At 42.7% G+C, this 21,831-nt stretch overlaps 1 protein-coding gene across 2 annotated transcripts; it reads right to left on the bottom strand.

The window, feature by feature from the left end:
* Positions 1 to 418: 418 nt before the first annotated feature.
* MED17 (mediator complex subunit 17) lies at positions 419 to 18,425 on the bottom strand. Of its 2 annotated transcripts, none has more exons than XM_073337157.1 (12): positions 18,069 to 18,425; positions 16,934 to 17,100; positions 15,999 to 16,218; positions 14,619 to 14,755; positions 14,436 to 14,520; positions 11,634 to 11,786; positions 10,556 to 10,686; positions 7,830 to 8,014; positions 5,698 to 5,835; positions 3,662 to 3,779; positions 1,838 to 1,997; positions 419 to 891 (listed from the first exon to the last, which is right to left on the bottom strand). In XM_073337157.1, exons 1-12 carry the CDS (start codon positions 18,304 to 18,306, stop codon positions 686 to 688), a joined length of 1,938 nt encoding a protein of 645 aa, XP_073193258.1. In that variant the 5' UTR covers positions 18,307 to 18,425; the 3' UTR covers positions 419 to 685. The 2 variants fall into 2 exon arrangements, with proteins under 2 accessions (XP_073193258.1, XP_073193268.1); XM_073337167.1 differs by lacking the exon at positions 18,069 to 18,425 and adding an exon at positions 17,507 to 18,037.
* Positions 18,426 to 21,831: the final 3,406 nt, after the last annotated feature.

The following is a 21,831-nucleotide window of genomic DNA, read 5'->3' as shown; positions in this document are numbered from 1 at the left end:
CTGAACACGCTATGACTATTAGGACTGCTCCCACAAATGCTCAGTGGTAGCATAACATATATTCTCTAAAGGCCAAAAATCATCACCTCTCAGAAGAGCTTATAGGTGGTATTTTGAGGAAAATAGCAAAGACACATGAACAGAGGTTTTTCCATACAGGAATGAACAGGCTGTTGAGCTTCACTATAAAGGAAAAATGGGATAGCTAATTGGATCTGAACCACTCTAAAATATTACCAGAAAGCTATATTATGTTTGTAGTTTATTAGCTCAAGTATCTTTAAAAATTTGATCACACGAATTAGTCAGATGTTCTCTCAGTAACTTTCAGTAGTCAAATGCAAAGGCAATTTTAGGCATCTGCAATAAACAGCAACCTTCAGAACTCCACCCCTGGTATCATATGAACACTACAAGCTAGAAAAATAAGGTCATATTTTAATGGTATTTTTAAACTAATTGTAAGGAACATTTAAAAAAATCATTTATTTCACATAGCAAGTAACATAGTTCTGACATAATCACAATGGATACACATCTATAGAGAACTGCAAAACTGAACACTTTTGCACTGTTTTCTATTTTCATGTATTGTCTCCCAAGGTAGGTTTCCCTTTATTGTGATCATTGATACCACTACAAATGAGTGGCAATCCAGTGTCCTCCTTAGTAAGATGTCAGGCAATTAGCATGGAGTTAGGGCAGCCATGAGGAGCTCCAATTTATATACAAAGTTACGCCCTTCCATTTTATTCCACTGAACTTCCTTGAATGGCCCACGAAGATGGTTCCATTTACTGTCTTGTAGCACATCACTTTTGGGGAGGTCTTTGCACTGACATCGTGGAAACTGAACCATAACTTTGCTGCCACTTTCAGGACCATTACGTACTGCAATGAACAGAAAATATGTAAGTATAAAGCCTTTACGGCTTTTTTAATTCATCACATTAAATATCCCTATACAAAGTACACTAACCAGACACTTTTCCTTTAAGTACATTTCCATATTGTAACTAAAAAAAATAAATTAAAACACTGTTACTTCTAATGAAGTTTTCTGACTTGCTCTCAAGTTTTCCTATTTTCCCTGCATGTTTTCATTGCTCTTTTGCACTACATTTTCCTGGTCAGAGCAAACCAGTAGTCAACAACTGTATTCAGGAAAGTTAAATGAGCACAGGAATCCTAAAATGTCTCCAACAATTCCCACTGAGCTTTATCCCAAGTCTGAATCTTATTTGTGGGCTTTCTCAAGAAGATTTTATAGAAGAATTCTTTTCCAGTGTAATCTTTCAAAGAGACAATTATGAAGTCTCCCAACATTTTTGTTACAGCTACTATCGGAGAGATCTTTGCCATTTTTTTAAAGTACTGAGGGAATCTAGCTCTCTAAGATAGCACAGTCAAACTGATTTAGTGAGGGGACAAAGCTTTTCAGTGCAGCAATATCAGTGCATATGGAAGCATAAGGGCTGGTGATCAGAGTAAAAGACCAGGAATGATTAGTTCTAGTGGCCTTATACTATGTGTAATGCAAAGTTACTTTATCTTAAATATGCAACAATTTATTTCTCCTGCATTTATTACAGAACAAAATCAGAAAACAATATTTTAAAAAATGCTTTAAGCTGATTACCCCACGTACTAAACAGCAATGAGTAGCCAACTTGATTGAATCACTACTTTGCATAGATGGCAATGCTACCCATAAAATAAAAAGCTTGTTTATAAAGTACTCTGTTACATAATGATGCCATAAACTCTCAGGATTGATTCTATAATCAAACTGCTAGAAAGTTCTCATACATTTATTATAAATCATACAAAAGTCTACCTGAAATAGCATAGTCTCCACTTGGCGATGCCACAGTTATTGCTGATGCATTGCCGATACTCTCTACTGGTCCCAGACCCACATGATTACTGAAACTTAACACGTGCCATCCCATAACTTTAGCCAGCTGCTGAACTGCATGTACTTGATGTTGGGACATCTGAAAGAAGACAGAGGATTAGGTTATTTTTATCTTTGTCTCTTACTGTTTTTGTTGTCCCTGGTTCCTGTTCTTTGTTTCCTGTCCTGCTGGTAATAGCTCATCTTAAGTGATCACTCTCCTTACAATGTGTATTTTTTCATGATCTGTGTGTATATAAATCTCCTCACTGTATTTTCCACTTTATGCATCCGATGAAGTGAGCTGTAGCTCACGAAAGCTTATGCTCAAATAAATTGGTTAGTCTCTAAGGTGCCACAAGTACTCCTTTTCTTTTTGTCCTGTATTACTCATTTAAGAAAAAAATAAGTGATTTCCACCTGAAATGCACCACCCTGTTTCAGAAGAATTGGTCATTTTATAGAAATACCTCAATACATATAATAGCAAGTAGAAATTTGACTTCATACATGCCTGTTACTAGCTCATTTGGCGGTGGAGAAGAGAGTTATTCAGTATACACAAGCTACACAGTTCAATACATCTATAACTCTTTCAACGTATAGTTTTTGTGAGGTTCTCTTACAAGTTCTGGATTTTAAACTAACACAAGTCTCTAAAGCTACTCAAAAATCTTGTATATGGTTAAGGTTTCAGAAGTGTCCTTCCTTTAGTCCCACATCCAATTAAGAGAGACACCTAACCCTTTTTGTGAAGCATTTACAGGGTATTATGCAGAAAAGTGGTAATGAATCATTCCAACATGGCAAATTTGGGAAGATTAGAGTTGGGGTTACCAAACACACTTTACACCCGTGTAACATTCTAGTAGAAACTACAGCAATTGTTTATAAGAAAAAGCATTTTAGTTTGCTTTTAACACGATCTATTTGCTGGAAACAGAGAGGAGCCAATGCCATGTAACCAGCCAGGTCTCTGTGAACCAGTTTGAAAACTACTTTATTAGAGGAAAATAATACCTCCCTCAACAGAATCTGTTCCAACTTGTTTTGTCTGAGCATTCCACATTATAAACTGTAAAAAGGCAATGCCTGCATCTTTACTACATAATGTGTATTGAAAAGACTGTCACATATGAACAAAAACAACAAGACTCATTGTAAACAGTTAAGAAACCACAGTTCATTCAAACATTAGTGATTTAGTAGTGTCACATGCAAAGTTGGAAACCCTGACACAATGTTGAAAGTGATGTTAATTAAGGGCATGTTAACTATTAAGAACTCCATTCCTGATGGGGTTTGGCTAGAACAAGTTTGTTTTACATAAAAAAAAACCTTAGTTTCCGACATGGCTCCCACCAAGTAGAATCTTATGATTAAGAAAAGCAGCATGCTTATTAGATTGGCACTGTGTTCTGAAGGCTCACATGGTGAACAGCACAAACAATGCGTTTAAATGTATTTCAAATGAACTTCTTTGTTAGTATTTCTGAACTCACAGCCACCTGGCTAAAACGTGATACAGTTCCCACAGTCGATACACAAACATTTCTTTATGGAGAATGTGGTCAATCATCACTAAACCTGCAAAATTACTGACATTCTTGTATGCACATGTGGAATTTCTACCTAGTTTCTATCTGACAATAAACAATACTTTTGTTTCAAATACACTCATGCTACTTATTACTGTTTGTCCCAATCGCAGACACAAGACAAACACATGCAAGAAAAAGTTCCAGGAATTGAACGTGAGTTTACCTGAGACAGAAGGAAATCCTGTAATTCTTGCTTTTGATGGGACAACGTAATAACTCTTCCATCTCTGTGCACTACCCTGATCTGTTCAACTCCAATGTTCAGCTGTAGCTGAATGGACCTTTTAAACAAAAAGATACAATCAGTATATTTATTGAAAAGTCATCTAGAAATTGGTAGTTTGCAACTACATTAATAAAAGTTCCTAATTTAAAAAGTCACTTTTAAAAGGCATCTTACAAATGCTAAAGGACAATCCAAGAGCAAGCTACCATCTTGACACCCTCATGTTCTTGATTAGGACAGACATGGGAAATGGCTTCTATCTGAATGAATAACAAAGCATGAACCTTGTTAGATATGGTAATATAGTACTGAGGCCTGTTTATTAGCCTGAGATAGAATTTTCGGTTTTGTTTGCCTGTTTGACTTTTGATATTCTTATATCCTTACTAAGATATGTGAATAAGGAACAAAGACACTGTGTGTTGCTTCTGCCTACAGATGGGGTTTTTTGTATAATGAGAAAAGAAAAGAAGCAGAGCTTAAGTGTTGTATGGTGGGAGTTTAATATACAACTGCCTCGATTCCTAGTCGAGAGGGGCGGTATAAGAAACACTGAAAAACAAAGAAAAGGTAGCCTTGGCCAGTACACAACCTCACTCCCTACCCCTCCCATGGGGTACAAAAGAGGTGGTACTGAAACCCAGAGACTCAACACTCTCCAAAATGGAACATGACCATAAACTGTAATGGGTGGTACCAGGGGCGAGCACTACAGGTATGATTAAGCCTGTTAAGAAGGAGACGGTGGGGAAAAAAGAAAAGCTCTACTGGTGTAAAGAGATGGGATTATGCTTGCTTTGTAACCCCAATAAACATTGCATTGCCTGCACTTTGGACTCTGGCCTTCTGCTTTCTGTCTGTCTGACAAGAACCAAGGAAGGGCAGGGGGAGCCCTAACAAACCTTTCAAGGTTGCTTGGTAAATTCTGTTTTTAAAATATTTTGATTAACTTAGAACAGTGGATGTTGGTTTATCATCAGAGATGCAGGTGACATGACATACATCCGCTCTCTCCCAGCCAGCTCTATTCTTGTCAATATCAGTCCCACTCTAGCTGGTAAGATTCCTGTTCGCTGAAGTGCTCCAAGAGCACAGAATCTCATCAACTGCAATTCCCTGTCAACTTAAAAGAACAGAGCCAGCAGAGGGTGAAGACCCAGTACAACCCACATGGGACTCATCTCTGCTCTCAATAAATTCAGGGTCACCCAATGCAGCACAGAACTGAGGACTTACCAGCATGACAACTGGAACCAAAGTAACTAAATGAGTAGGAATTCATGCCTTTAATTATGTAATATTCAATTCTGCAATATGAATGTCTATTTTGGTGCAAGTCTGTGTACAGACACCTGTATTACAGAATGTCCACACACAGAATTGCACTGAAATAACTAAAGGCATGAATTTCAAGTGATTATTTTAGTTCCAGTTTCCGTATAGACAAGCCAACAGATATTAACAAGGTGCAACTCTTGGTTCAGAAATCTAGCAGTTTCTCCAGCCCACTAATGTGGAAGTAGAGGAAAGCATTTTAAGGACACTTTTAGTAACCAGGCCCAACATTTGACTCTTCCCCTAAAGGAATACCGTCATAGACATTTGAAGAAAAAGGTAATATATATATATGTACTAAATTCCTACATGAATGTAACATTTTTGCTACAGAAGGCAGATAGATAGACTTTTAACTTTAGGGTCTCTCTTCTGAAAGCTGTTTTGGCAGAGTGTTACTTTTAAGACAAGGTTATCTTAATCTATGGAAAGTTAAATTTTCTCTCATTCTCTGCAACCACATTAATATTCCATACCTGAACATATAAAGCAAATACACAAAAACTAAGCTCATGTTGGTCTGCCTGAAGTTGGACTGGATCTCATAGGAGCAACACAATGTTATATGCACTCAATCACCATAGCTAAAAGAGATAACTATCTATTTAAGTAGAGAATATTTCAGTTTTCATACTTACTTGCATATTTGCTCATATCCTTGGGAAGTTATTAGAACTTTGACACTGGATTCATAAACATCATTTATGTTTGACCAATGGGCCTGAATCTGTGGATCCTCAATACGACTAGCTAGGCTGTCAATGGTTCGAGCAGTTCTAAAAAAACAAAAGCAGAAAAACCACACCCCAGTAATTTAATTTTTTTAAATCGCTTGACAGCCCTAGTTCTATTATGACTTCCATGACTAAAGTGGATACGGATACAACCTATCCTGAAGGATGACCCAACACTCTCACAAATCTTGGGAGACAGGCCCGTCCTTCCCTACAGACAGCCCCCCAATCTGAAGCAAATACTCACCAGCAACCACATACCACACAACAGAACCACTAACCCAGGAACCTATCTTTGCAACAAAGCCCATTGCCAACTGTGCCCACACATCTATTCAGGGGACACCATCACAGGGCCTAATAACATCAGCCACACTATCAGAGGCTCGTTCACCTGCACATCTACCAATGTGACATATGCCATCATGTGCAAGCAATGCCCCTCTGCCATGTACATTGGTCAAACTGGACAGTCTCTATGTAAAAGAATAAATGGACACAAATCAGATGTCAAGAATTATAACATTCATAAGCCAGTCGGAGAACACTTCAATCTCTCTGGTCATGCAATTACAGACATGAAAGTTGCGATATTACAACAGAAAAACTTCCAATCCAGACTCCAGCGAGAGACTGTTGAATTGGAATTCATTTGCAAATTGGATACAATTAACTTAGGCTTGAATAGAGACTGGGAGTGGCTAAGTCATTATGCAAGGTAACCTATTTCCCCTTGTGTTTTCCTAACACCCTCCCCCTCCCCCCCCCAAGACATTCTTGTTAAACCCTGGATTTGTGCTGGAAATGGCCCACCTTGATTATCATACACATTGTAAGGAGAGTGATCACTTTAGATAAGCTATTACCAACAGGAGAGTGGGTTTGTGTGTGTGTTGGGGGGAGGGGGGGACGACCTGGATTTGTGCTGGAAATGGCCCACCCTGATTATCATACACATTGCATCCGATGAAGTGAGCTGTAGCTCACGAAAGCTTATGCTCAAATAAATTGGTTAGTCTCTAAGGTGCCACAAGTACTCCTTTTCTTTTTGCGAATACAGACTAACATGGCTGTTACTCTGAAACCTGTCATTGTAAGGAGAGTGATCACTTTACATAAGCTATTACCAGCAGGAGAGTGTGGTGGGGGGAGAGAAAACCTTTTGTAGTGATAATCACCCATTTTTTCATGGTTTGTGTGTATAAAAACGTCTTCTGTACTTTCCACAGCATGCATCCGATGAAGTGAGCAGTAGCTCACGAAAGCTTATGCTCAAATAAATTGGTTAGTCTCCAAGGTGCCACAAGTACTCATTTTCTTTTTGGAAATTACAGACTAACACGGCTGTTACTCTGAAACCAGGGATAATAAAATCATGGTCTAGATATCTAGATAGTGTATGCCACCATCTTTTCTCCAAATAAAGTCAGGGTAGTGAGTAGACATCAGTTTGATCTAGCCGGTACTGTAAATTACACTGTAAAATAAACTTATTTCACAAAACTAAGTTTTATGACACCTAAAGCTACATTTATTTGCATTATAGGGTAAGCAGTTTGGGCACACACAAGGAGACCAAAACAGTTTTGGTGCCTGAATTGCAAAAGAAGCGTATCTGCTTACACTTTAAGACTATCTTTGGGGGTGCATGTAAAATATAAACATATGTTACTCAGCATAGAGATCAGCTATGTGTTTTTACACAGTGTACGGAGGAAAGTACTGAAAAGGACTGAGGTAGTGCTTTTGTTAAAGCAGAGACAACTATCATGATATAAGTATCCTGTAGACGGGTACCTTACAAGTAGTATTGAACTTTCTGTGTTTGCATTCCATGGGAGTCACTACACTCACGTACTTGGAGACAGGATTTTTAATCTTTAATATTAGGCACTAACAAAACTGTTAGAAAAGCATTCAGGAATAACAACAGTAATAAGTTTTGGGAACATTTTCAAAAATTAATTCACAGCCTGTGTGGAACACAGAAGGATTAGTTTTACTATGACTTTTCCAAGAATAGCTTGTGCGCATACCTGTGCCTCAGAAAGATGTGTTTTGCCTGTTTAATGATCTTTTCCAGAAGCCCTTCATTTGGTTGTAAGGAACTAATGTCATTTTTATCAAAAGCCTGAGGTCCTGCCATTCTCATTCTCTTGTGGCCAAATGGTGCACTAGCTGGATGTGGCATCATTGTAGAGCTCAAAGTTTGCTTGTGGAACTGCAACAAATAAAAGCAGTTAGGAGGGATGAGAGAAGGAGAAGATAACAAATCTCAAGTATGTGCTCTTCTAATACATGCCGCTAACCAATTATAATACACTGCCTCATGTTTTATAAGGATAACTTTAAAAAGTCACACTTCTTGGGGAAAAAAACAAAAAACTGCATGCTATTTGAATACCTATAATCACAGTAATAAAAACTAAGAAAAGTATTCATTTTTCTAGTTTTACTTTGTGCATTTGACTGCACTTTACGAACAGTCCTTTCATATTTCCCTGTATAGTCTGCTTCCCTGTTTATTTGGATCTTTTGCACACTGAGAAGGGAAAACTAAAAGAGAGGAGATGCTGCATTATGCATCAAGAATATATACACTAGTTCTGAGGTCCGGAGGGAAATGAGTGGCAGACCAGTTGAAAGTCTCTGGGTAAAGATAAAACGGGAGAAAAATAGGAGTGACATCATGATTAAGGCTGCGTGTCTGTCACGAAGGTCATGGAAGTCACAGACTCTGACATTCCACGACCTCTGACTTCTGCAGCGGCTGTGGCCATCCGCACCAGCCGCTGCTTGAGCAGTCTCGTGCCACCATGCCCCGTGTGCCACCCCGCCAGCAGCAGTAGTTTTGGTGGGGACCCAGCGCTGGGGTGCAGGACGGCACTTATCTCGGGGGGTTCCCTGGAAGTGGCTTGCATGTCCCTGCAGCTCGTAGGTGGAAGGACCAGGGGGCTCTGTGCGCCGCCCCCACCCGTGGGCACCACCCCCACAGCTCCCATTAGCTGTGGTTCCCAGTGAATGGGAGCTGGTGCCAGTGGCGGGGGCAGTGCGCGGAGCCCCCTGGCCTTCCCTTCCCCTAGGAGCTGCAAGGACATGCTGGTTGCTTCTGGGGAGCTGTGCGGAGCCAGGTAGGGAGCCTGCTAGCCATGCAAACCCTCCCTCCCTCCAGCACCTGCAGGGGTCCCAGGCCAACCTCCCCCACCAGCACCCGCAGCCCAAGTTTTAGTTAGGGGTATATAGTACAAGTCATGGACAGGTCATGGCTGTGAATTTTTGTTTACTGCCAGTGACCCGACCATGACTTTTACTAAAAATACCCTTGACTAAAACATAGCCTTAATCATGATAGAAGTCTGCTAGACTAACAGAATCAGGAAGAGGAGGTCGATGACGCATTTCTAGAACAAAACAGAAATATCTAAAACACAAGACCTGGTAGTAATGGGGGGAGGGGGGGGATTAACTGCCCAAATGTCTGTTGCAATAGTATGACAACACAAAATTTCCCATAAGTTCTTGGAATGTACTGGGGACAACTTTTTGTTTCAGAAAGTTAGGAAACTAACTGGAGGACAGCCATGTTAGATTTCATTCTGACCAACACGGAGGAGTTGGTTGCAAATCTGAAGGCGGAAGTCAATTTGGGTAAAAGTGATTATGAGAGGATAGATTTCATGAATCTAAGGAAAGCAAAGAGTAAGAGCAGCGGAATAAGGAAAATGGACTTTGAGAAAAAACAGACTTGAACAAACTCAGAAAGCTGGTAGGAATGAAAATGGAAAGAAAATCTAAGGGATAAAAGGAGTTCAGAAGAGCTGGCAGTTTCTCAAAGAGACAACATTAAAGGCACAACTGAAAACTATTCCGATGTTAAGGAAAGATACCAAAAATAGTAAGAGGCCAATAGGGCTCCATCAAGAGCTTTAATGACCAGAAAACCAAAAAGGAATCCTAAAACAAAGAGAAAACATGGACAAATTGCTAAGGAGGAATACAGAAGAATAGCACAAACAGGTAGGGACAAAATCAGGCTAACATACAAAATGAGTTACACCTAACAAGGGACATAAAAGGCAAAAGAGGTTCTTTAAATACAGTAGGAGCAAGAGAAAGACAAAGGAAAGTGTAGGCCTTCTACTCAGAGGGGAAAGAGCAAATAACTGAGGACATCAAGAAGGCTGAGGTGTGTAATGCCTATTTTGCTTCAGTATTCACTGGAACCATGCTGAAGAAGATGTACATATCCTGGTCATATGATCTCAGAACTTTCCAGAGTAGAACTTTCTACTGTTTTTTAAGGCTATGCATGTCCTTGTGCTTTCCTTGCTCCCAAAAAGATATATTAGGGGGCAAAGCCTCAAGCACAATGCAGCTCCTTCTAATGAATCAAGAATTTATAGTAAGAGTTCAGAATAGTGAAAAAGAGGAGTGGGGAGAATGATCTCAAAAGAACCGTAATTATAGTAAGTAACTGTTCTTTCTACTTTAAGCATGACCTGCATGGACCTTCTCCTGAAATGAGCATCCAACTTAGAGGCTACATCCAGGAAATAATATCCCATGAAGGTACAAGTGAAACTCCTGGTATCAGCTTTGCATATCTACACAATGGTGGCATTTCTCATATATGCAACAGAGGCTGCCTTATACAGCTGGATAGAAAATGACTGGCCTCTGGCATTATTATAGTTATATGATGTGCTCAGAGACTCTGAATGGGAAATAAGAGAACTTCAGTGTTCAACTAAAAATGCATTACCTCTCTGATCAGCTGATGCAAATTGTGTTCCAGAACATAGAGGTGATCCTCTGGACTTTGTTTTTCAGAAGCAGCTTTTTGGGATTTCTTATCATTAGAAGAGTGACACAAAGAAATAGACAATTGCAAACCTGTATAAAGAAAATGAAAAGCAAAAACACTGTCAACTTTTCCATGCTGATAAGTAGAAACAAGACAGGATAATTTATTCTTCTCTTCCCCTTATCCCCTTTCAGAATCATTAGCTTTGCAACCAATGTTGTTTCAGAGAAATTCAAACAAACTATCATGTCACACCGTGCAAACCAGAAAAGAAAACATGATCATTTTGCCAATTTGTAATTAATAAAGTGCCCAGGGATCAACTTGTGACTTAAGAGGTGTTTTTCATTTATAATTCCTTATCAAGTGAAGAAAAGGAAAGTCTCCTAAGGTCGAGACTCTGCAGCATACTGGGGAAGAAATAATTCTCATATCACCCAGTTTACCAACCATTATATTTTTTGAAGCAATCCAAAAAAATCTTCAAAAGATGGAGTCAGGATCACTCTCAGCAGGGGGGAGGGAGAACATGGTGTAGATTCTCAAGGCAACTCTGAGCACAGAGGATGCTTTCAGAGTCCCCATATTCTTGGGCCAGCCTGATTGAAGGGTATTAGTCTTCTCTCTATTCAGGTACCATTAACACAAGTCAATTAGAAGTTTTGTAGTCTCCCATAAACCTACCTCTGGAGAGAAGGACTGATAAAAAGCCTCAAATTCCAGTCCCCACAAGGTGGTGTACTGGACTACCACAACTTTTGTTGTTGGTACCATTACTACTGAAATAATACAAGTGCACCATGAGAGTCATTTAAAAAACAAAACAAAACACTTTAGTCAGAAAAGATCAGATGCATAATGTGGTTTCCAGGGAAGTCTTACTTTTAATCCAATTCTTCATTTGGTATAATGAGAGAAGCAAGGAGGTCAACTGACCTTGCTTAAACGTCATACAAATCAAAGTTTAAGTCTGGATTAAAATAGACAATTCTGTGAATTCCATGTTCCATGACAAGAGTCTCGCAAGGCTTCTTACCTGGAAAAGGCTGGGAGATGATCTGGTTCTTCACAACAATGTGAGGAATTTGTGATTTAATTTGAACAGCTTCTCGAGACAACTGAGCAAATATTTCTTTACATAAGAGAACATTTTGTGCAGCCTCCAGTTTTGTCTGCCAATGTGGAGCACCTGAAATACACGAGCCATCCAAGTTTTCAAAGAAACAACAAAAAGCAACCCATTTTACTAATTCACATCTCAGCTGTTAGAGAATGACTAAGGCACCAGGTGATCAGTGTGACTGGAAAATCTAGCCTACTGTTCCCACCTGAGCTGAACCTTGTTATAATACAACAACAAAATATTAGTGAACATTGTTATAATACAAAACAAAATATTAGTGAATTTTAACCAAGCTTACATGGGCATTTTATTAACTATTTGTATTGCACTAGCACCTAGACAGCCCTGCTACACTGTGCTGGGCACTGTACAAACAGTTAAGACGACAGTCTGCTTACTTGGTTTGCAATTTCTTTGAGGCACACTTTCAAAACAGTACATTTAGACTTGCAAACTTAACCCATGCACATAAACACACAACATTTTTTAAAATCAGGGAGGTGCTTCAGTATGGATTTAGAAGCCAAAATTTAGGCTCCCATTTTTTAAAATATTGGCCTGAATAAACAGATGGGCCTCATGCCCTGAACATAAAGATTACCATATGAGATCAGACCAGTGGTCTATCTAGTACAGCGTTCTGTCTATGAGCAGCCAGCACCAAGTTTCTTTCTAAGCCCAAAACTTAGTGACTGGCTTCTGAAGCATGAAATCTCATGTCTTAGTTTGAAATTGTAGAGGTCATTATTCATAAGAACATCTAGTTTTTTAAAAAAAAAGAACATCTAGTTTTTAAAAAAAAAAAAAAATCTTAGTTTTTCTGCTAAGCTTTTAGATTCACTGATATCTTATGGAAAAGAAATTCCACAGATTCCGTAAGTGTTATGAAAAAACATTTCCTCTTATGAGTTTTTAAAGTATCACCTTTCATTCAGACTGGATGTCCTCCTGGGCTTGTATTATGAGAAAAGGTAAATAGGAGCATCCAATTCACCTGCTCTACACTGCTATCATTTCCCCTTATAATTGTCTCTTCGCTAGACTTAACTCCCAATGTTTTCACGCTCTTCCTGCATCTAGTACTTTTTATTGCTCACCTTTAAATCTCTTCCAATCATATTAAATCTTTTTTGAGATGGAGTGGCCAGAACTGACTATGGTATTCCAAATGAGAGCATACCATCAATTCACATAAAACCACTGGTCTGTCAGGCAAATGGGAAAGTTATTTCCAGCACTGAGCACTCCCCACTTAAAATGCCCTGCCCTGAAACATTTAAATCTCAGAAATATGCAAGAGTATCCAAGCTGACCACAGCTGTCAAGAGACTGCCTCTCTCCATGCACTAGCGTAAGTAGCCAGGTCCCAGACCATTCAGGACTTAATATTACTCTATAAACACCTTTAATTGCACAGGCAACTAATGCAGACCTTAAAGAACTGGCATAATATGCTCCTCTCATCCAACACCACTAAATAAGTGGGCGGCTACTGCTGAATATTGTACCAGTCGTATCTAATATAAATTTCCATTTAGCAAAGAATTTAATAACTTGCAATATAATACTTATTACATAAGCTAGTAACTCCAACTTAACTCTATGAAGACTATTTCATGTAGTTTTCTTTAATTGTACTGCGTTTTTTCCTGCGTTTACTTAATAGCAATACAAGAGATAGACGGGATAGACTTTGTGTTCACAATTTACAGGTATCTTCTAAACACTAAATTTACAGTAGAATCTCAATTTTATGAACACCGATCTTACGAATGAACAATTATAAAGATCATTCTTTGCAACTGGGGGGGTGGGGGGATGGTGAGTGTGAGTGCATGTGAAATCACGTAACAAAAGTGATGTTGATGAAGAACAAGTCAATATGCCCTCACATTCCAAGCCTTTAGAGTGCACTGGAAATTGCTTTACAATGGGTTAAAGGACAAGACGAAAGCAGTGCACCGCACCTACTGTAATTCTGAGATCAATTTTATGAGCTCCTTAATCCCCAATTAATTTGTAAAATACAGGCTGTCCTGTTCATATAAGTAAATCTCACAAACTTGCTCTTAATTTCTTAAACAATTCTGTAAATGGTCTGAGCTGACATCAAACGTCTCAATCTAAATTTTGGCTTGAAACAGAATATTAAATAAACTGAGTTACCATTAGTAACCTTTTCAGGCAAAATTTAGCTACTCAGCTCCATGAACTACAGAAGGCACGTGATGTGCTTCTTTCTCCCTGTTGCTCCTCCCCATCAAAACCACGAATATTATACCTTAGTTCATCCTGTTGTATATTTGGAATACTTAAAATATATAAGTAAAATAATTTGAGAAAAGGGTTTAAACAGAACCCATATTATGTAAGTGATTTTCAATTAATCTCAAGTTAGATGGTTGACTCTCCTTCTAAACAAATATGGTTTTAACATCTTCATTTCAGAAGCCAAGCATGTGCATTAGAGTCATTGAAGGAATTTTAACACCTTCAATAGCATCATATCCATATGTACATTTTGAAAGGGTCACGTTTGCAAAGTCTCATTTTGCATTTAGGTGAAGAATTTCAGCTAAACCAAGAATGAGAAAATTATTTCCCCTTTTGTTCTTATTTTCAGGTACTATTCGAGTATTTCTCCATAATATGAGATTCACCAATTTAGCGTCAAATGCAAACTCAATCCCTAAGACCGGATCTTAAAGAATGTACCTGGTTTTGATTTTGGCAGAGGTCTTTTAAATAGGTTAACTGTGCCAAGGTCACCTATGTCTGGAGCTTGCTTTTGAATAGAAACCTATACAAGAAAATGAAAAAGAATGTTACTTGTCTTGTGTTCTGTATTACAACTACATGAATAGTACAGAAGCTATCCAACAAATGGTTCAGGCAAACCTTTATATAGGCTGATCCCTCTAAATCACTTGGAATCTGAACATCCAAAGGACAGTAATCCTCTGGTATCTTCTTATCCAGATCAATATCTGTGTTCTTTATCACTTCAAATGTCCCATGATGAGGGAAGAGGGATCCTAAAAAGGGAAACAGAAAATATCATGAAAACATTTAAAAGCTTTCACAAGACAATGTTTTTATGGATTAGAAGTCTTCTCATCTTTGCATCATATGAGAGATATTGCTTATATTTGACTAACATTGTTTCGGGTGGGGGGGAGGGGTTCAATTCAGTAAAATGTCTTATCTCCACCCCATAACTGTCAATTGAAGAGGCTCTACGCGTTATCGCTGAGAAATACAGTGGAACAATATGATCAGGGCTATATGGTTTCCTTTCCTTTTTTCTGGGCATTGGGAGTGGGGGAGGTAAGAGAGAATGCGAGGAGAGTTGTTGGCTTAAATGTAATAGTACCTGTGATTTTACCAGTAAGGGACACTGCACCTGAATATTTTACTCCCAGCTCAAAATGATCATATTATGTTTCCACATAATGCTTAAAACTCTTTGGATTTATTTTTTTAACACAGATTAATACACAGATTTTTAGATGGTACAATAAAGTGGTTCTTTCATTTTGTCACGGTGATGCCACATTCTCCTTTAGGCCGCGAACACTTACACAAGGGCTTACCTCTAAGCACATGTATACTTACTGATTTCAAAAGGGACTACGTTTGTGTGTGTGTAGTTCATCACTTGCTTAATTACTTGCTGAATCAAGACATTAGGGCATTATTAACCTTGTATGAACAACAACACAACCAACCACCTTTTGTGTATCATACTAGAACTCTTTCCCAGGTTATAGTACCTAGTATGTTCTAATCAATAACATTTATCATCTCTCATTTAATACTTCATAAACTACATTTTAGTATTGTAAAGTCTGTACTTTGGAATATGGGGGTTGTATGTCAATTCAGAAAAGAATAAAAGTGACCAAATATCTTTTGAACAATTTTTACAGAACAAATCTAGATAACAGAAATCAGAGATGAAGAAAAATTACTATTCATCTAACCCACCCCAATGCAGGATTGATCCTTAAAAGTACCTTTTCAGTTCTCCAAACAGTCTACTTTTAATGTACCAAAAGTGATGCAGCTTTATTACTATCTTTGAGATCTCAATATCAGGATGTTTCTCCTGGTATTAAATGTAAGTTCTCCTTTTTCTTAGTTCCTTCACAGTACTTATAGTATTTTACCACTTCAATCATTCCTTTCCAACTTTGGTGTTTACAATTAATCATCAAAAATGGTTTAGTGAAATAAAAGATTTAAGATTCATTCTTGATAACTGGTGACCTGCCATACCTGCACTTCTGTAGCTCAGGTCCCCGAGGATTTTGTCTCCCACTTTCCTCAGCTTCCAGTGCTGCCTCAATCTCAAGAGCTCGGAGTTGAAATCTCGTTGTCTCTTATTTTCCTGGTTTTCTGCAACTGATTTGGATAACCTTTCTGCTCCTTTCAACAGGATTTGGGCTGCTCCAGCTAGTGACTTCTTCTTTGAAATTAACTGTAAAGTCTGAGGATTCTGGAAATATGAAAATAAATTCCAATTTTGAGCTGTTGTAAATATTTTTAAGTTGTAAACAAATCTTCATAGTTCTAATGACTGGAAACTAGTAGTGCCTAAAAATTATTATCTGCTGTGCTATTTAGTAACTTATTTTGAAATTAGGCTACGTCTACACTAGAAACTTCAAAGTGCTGCCACAGGAGCACTTTGAAGTGTGAGTGTGGTCACGCGCGAGCGCTGGGAGAGAGTATGCTTTAAAGCATCAGTGTGGACAGGCTCCAAGTGCTGGGAGCAGTGCTCCCAGCGCTCGGAGCTATTCCCCTCATGGAGGCGGATTACCAGGAGCGCTGGGAGAGAGCCTGTCCACACTGACGCTTTAAAGCATACTAACTTGCTGCACTCAGGAGGGTGATTTTTCACCCCCCTGAGCCAGCAAGTTAGAATGCTATAAAATGTAAGTGTAGACAAACCCTTAGCTTCATATGCAGGTATCACACTACTATAACTGGCACACTTGTTGGCAGTCTCAGCAGATACATCACTGAGACTGAGCTACCCTCTCCCCCCTAGAAGTGGTCCCTCCCGTTGGAAGATGAGGCACTGTGGTAGGACAGCATGGGGAGGCTTGCCCTAGGCTACACCTGTTTTGTGGTTATATAAGAAGTCCCAGTTGTATGGGATCTTCAGTATTAAGCTATCAGGATGTATTAAACAATAAGATCGTTTGTACCTGCTTTGGGGGAAGCGGATCCTGCACAACTGGATCCAGAGTCATGAATTTTTTATCTTTGACAATGCTGAGAACATCGTAGAGCACACACATCTCAGTCAAGGCACCTCTTAAATTGTTTCTCACTGAATCCCAAGGCCAAAGAGATGGTTGAAACTTTACCAACCCTAAAGCACAAAAACAAAACAAAGGTTTATATTCCAAGAGCAAATACGGTGTCTATACCACACTGGTCCTTAAACTGAAACAGGGCATAGACAGTCTGCAAATACTCTGAACATTCTGCATTTTAAAATATACTTTTTATTTATGTAGGTGTATGTTAAATGTCCTCCTCTGAGCCTAATCCAGAGAGAATAAGAGTCTTATTGCCCCAGCTAAAGAGCCAGAGCTCTTCAGCTCAAAATGAAGCAGCACACGCTTTTTACTTTGGAGTCTCTGGTGCACTGGTCAAGTCATGTAAGTGGGAATTTGTTCAGGATCTGAACTGCTTCAGGCCTCAAACGCACAGACCAGGTTACATTAGCAATGGGCTAATATAGGCGACTGCAATGACAGGACACCGAAACTCACGTTTTGACCAGTATCTCTCTCCCAGGAAAGAGTGACCACCATAGTTGGCTCAGCTATTGAGGAAGGTATCTCATACGACATTCAGTGTAGAACCCACCACCCTAGTACCGCTTGGCTGCAAACACTAGCGGTCAGCATACACAGGCTCAGGCAGGGCATGGACCATGACAGCTCCGGACTCTGCCGAAGGCGAGTTTAGTCCCGGAGTGGCATTTTCACGGCAGCTGAACCACTTCGTGGCATGGATCCTACCCGCCCTGCCGCACAGGTGGGCCTGCAAGGATCCCAGCGACTTCAGCGGGGCCACCCGCGCTGCGCAGCTCTCGGGTCAGGGCCAAGACGGCAGGCCCATTAGGGGCTGGCCGGCCCCAAGTCACAGAACGCAGCGGGGCGGGTGGGCGCGGCCAGGGCGTCGCCCAGGGCGGAGGGCTGCCCCTGGGGATCCAGGAGGGGCACAGGCGCTGCCTCCCGGAGGCTGGGTCCCAGCGCGGGGCAGCGGGTGGGGAGCCCTGCGGCGGGGCGGGGGTCTCCTTGCTGCCCCCCGCCCCGTCCTCTCTCTCACCCTCCTCGTCCTCGGCGTCCCCGGGCGCGGCCCAGTCGCGGGCCTGCGCGCCAGGCGGCGGCTCGTCCTCCTCGGAGCCGGAGCCCTGGCTGAAGTCGATGCGCTGCGCCAGGCGCGCCAGGTTCTGGGACATGGAGAGCGGCTGCAGGTAGGTCTCGCTGCCGTCCAGCCCCACCTCCTGCACCTGCTTCTCGCTCGCCGACTCGATGCTGATCCGCACCGCCGGCGCCCCCGACATCTTCCCGGCGGCTGGGGCGCCGCTGGCCACGGCAGAGCGGAGCGCGCAGCCCGCCGAGCCCCGGCGGACAGGCCCCGCCGAGCATGCGCACCACCGCTACGGGCAGCGGCCGGGGACACACCGCCTAGGGGCGCGGCCGCCACCCAGCGGCCGCCGCGGACTTCGGCTCTTTCCGGAGGGGCCTCGGGAGAGTTCGGACTGGCGGGTCCGGGCGGGGAAGTGGAGACCAGAGGGAGGCGCTGCCTGGGTCCGGGCGTGGGGCGGGGCCAGACCCGGCGGCCTGGGCGGTGCTCCGCAGCCAGGTTGTCAGGCGCGGCGTGGGGAGGGCGGTGCAGTGCCTCAGGCCGCTGGGCAGCACCGCCCGCAGCTCCTTCCACCGAGCACAGCTAGCCGCGGGGAGGGGGGATGCTGGCCAAGGTGGGTGCCTCAGCCCCCCCCCACACCCTTTTTTGTGGAAGGGAGAGGTCTAAGTTTCAGCACACTCGGGGGGGGGGGGGCACGGCTACCCTTGCAGATGTAGGGCGCTGTGAGTTAAACCCGCCTTCGGGGAGCGCAGCGGGGAAAGCCCTGCAGTCTGTCCACACTGACAGCTGCCAGCGCACGGGCGTGGCCACGTTTGCGGCCCTGGGGGCGCTGCATTGTGGGCCGCTGTCCCCCAGAGCACCTCGTCCCATTCTGGCGCTGTGGCTTGTGGGAAGGGAGTGGGGGGGGTGCGGGGCATTCGGGGTCCTGTCCCAATGCCCCGTCATGCATCGGTTCGCATCCCAGCGCTTCCGCCCACATTTAGCACTATCTTTCAACGTGTTTTGTACTGCGTGCTCTGTCTTCCCTTTCGGGCTGCGGGAATGGTGCCCGAACTGCTGAGGAGTATGCTGACGAGTCTCGCCAGCACGTCACATTTGGTAGTCGAGTTATTTGTTATGATCCAAAGTGACAGTGAGGGCTCCGACAATCATATTGACTCGAATAACGCATATGACACAAGTTTGCTTGTAGCATTCACGGACATGCTCACCACCGTGGAATGCTGCTTTTAGGCTCAGGAAAGAAGCACTGAGTGGTGGGATCACATCCTCATGCAAGTCTGGGATGACAAGTAGTGACGGCAGAACTTTCAGATGAGAAAAGCCATTTTCATGGGACTGTGTGAGGAGCTTGCCCTAACCCTGTGGCACAAGGAGACGAGATTGAGAGCTGCCCTGATGGTGAAGAAGCGGGTAGCCGTTGCAATCTGGCAACTCCAGACAGCTACCACTTGGTCGCTAACCAGTTTGGAGTGGGAAAGTCGACCCTTGGAATAGTGTTGATGCAAGGTTGCAGGGCCATTATCACATCCTGCTCAGAAGAGCCGTGACTCTGGGTAACGTGCTTGACATCGTGGATGGTTTTGCACAAATGCACAAACTGCAGAGGGGTGATAGATGGCACACATATTCCAATTCTGGCACCAGTCCACCTAGCCTCCGAGTACATTAATCGGAAGGGGTATTTCTCTATGGTTCTCCAGGTGCTTGTGGATCACCGTGGGCGTTTCATTGACATTAGCACAGGCTGGCCTGGAAAGGTGCATGATGCATGCATCTTTTGGAACACTGGCCTGTTCAGGAAGCTGCAAGCTGGGACTTTTTTCCCAGACCAGAAGATCGCCTTAGGGGAAGTCAAAATGCCCATTGTGATCCTTGGAGACCCCACTTACCCTTTAATGCAGTGGCTCAAAAACCCTATACAGGGAGCCTTGACAGCAGCAAGGAGCGGTTCAACAACAGCCTGAGCCAGTGCAAAATGACCATGGAGTGTACTTTTGGCCGTTTAAAGGGCCGCTGGCGCTCTCTATATGGGAAGCTGGACCTGGCCAATGACAGCATCCTCACGGTTATGTCTGCGTGCTGTACCCTCCGTAACATTTGTGAAGGGAAGAGTGAACGATTCACTCAGGCATGAAACTCAGAGGTTCAACACCTGGAGGCTGAATTTGAACAGCCAGAGAGGAGGACTATTAGAGGGGCCCAGCGCGGGGCTGCAAGGATTAGGGATGCCTTGAGGGAGCAATTTGAGGCAGAAAGCCACCAGTAATGTCTGGTGCCCTGCACAGGAGTGAAGTGCAGTGGTTCCAATGTTAGTAGGAATCTGTGTTTGCTACACTGACTTGAAGTGCCTGTTTCGTTCCTGGGCTAAGGTATCTTTTACTTTATGCAATAATAAAGAATGTTTTCAAAGCCAAAAAATCCATTTATTGAAAAGAAACACAAGTGCTTGGGAAACAGAAAGGGCAAGGGGGTGGGATGGGGAACGGTACAATCACAGATTTACGTATGTCCTGTTATACTCAGCCTTCCTGTCTGGAGTGCTGTGCAATGAGTGCTGCACTTCAGGATGGCTATACTGCATGGTAATGGGGGTTGAGTGCAGTGGGTAAGAGTCATAGTTTTCAGGGCTGGGTGGTGAAGGCAGCTGGTAGCAGTAAGAACTCGGATGTTGGGGAAAGTGGGTTGGAGGTTACATGGGGGCACAAGGGAAAGTTTTGGGATAAGAATCATAGAATATCAGGGTTGGAAGGGACCCCAGAAGGTCATCTAGTCCAACCCCCTGCTCGAAGCAGGACCAATTCCCAGTTAAATCAGGGTTAAATAAGGGCTGCGGGGGGGACGGGTGAGATAGTGCTCTGCCTGCCTGGCTACGAGTGCCAGGATAAAGACCGCTTGGTGCTCCATTATGCTTATCAGCCAATCCCTCCTCACCCCAAGAGCCTGCACTGAATAACTTCCTTCCCAAAATAAAAGCTGCTTATCGGGAACCTCCTGTGGTGTTTGTCCTTTCCCAAGCACCGTCTGCCATGACTGGCTACCTTCCTCCTGGCTTGAGAACAGCTCCTGGCTGAATGCATCTAGGGATTCTGGGGGGGGGGTGTCTTCCTCCGCCTCAGCACAGGAAACAGTTTGGAGTGAGCAAACAGGAAGGGGATTTTCAAAATTCCCAGAGAATTTAAAGGGCGGGTCTGATGACCAGAGTGGCTAGAACAGGCATTGTGGGACATTTCTGGAGGCCAATCAGAGTATACTAACAGACCAGGGTGTCCACACTGCTGCTGCGGTGCTCCAGTAGGGGCGCACAAAACTTTATTCCACTCACCGAGGTGGAGTACCAGGAGCGCTCTAGCCACGGAGTCAGAGCGCTCTACATGCCTTGCCAGCGTGGACAGGTAGTGAGCTAGTGCGCCTGGGGCTCCTTTAATACGCTGTATCTTGCAAGTGTAGCCAAGCTCTGAGTTGCTGCCACCTGCACTGCTGGGATAGGGGAAGCCAGCAGGAGTCGGGCTGAGAGTGGTGGTGTGGCTTGGCATTTTCAGATCAGCAAGGATCTGTAGGCTGCTCTTGCCACAGGCACAGATAGTCCAGAACACTTTTGAGTAAAAGCCCTGAGACTTTATAAACACTCATGCTGGCAGCAGCATAGCCAAGTCAGTGGGCATACTTAGTGATCACTCCTTCCGAGGAGTAAGGGGGTTACAAGATACAGAGGAGTTAA

Source organism: Lepidochelys kempii, chromosome 1 (assembly GCF_965140285.1).
Source record: "Lepidochelys kempii isolate rLepKem1 chromosome 1, rLepKem1.hap1, whole genome shotgun sequence".
In the NCBI taxonomy this organism is placed as follows: domain Eukaryota; kingdom Metazoa; phylum Chordata; order Testudines; family Cheloniidae; genus Lepidochelys; species Lepidochelys kempii.
Note: the sequence above shows the minus strand (reverse complement) of the source record. Positions and strands in the feature narration are given on the sequence as shown.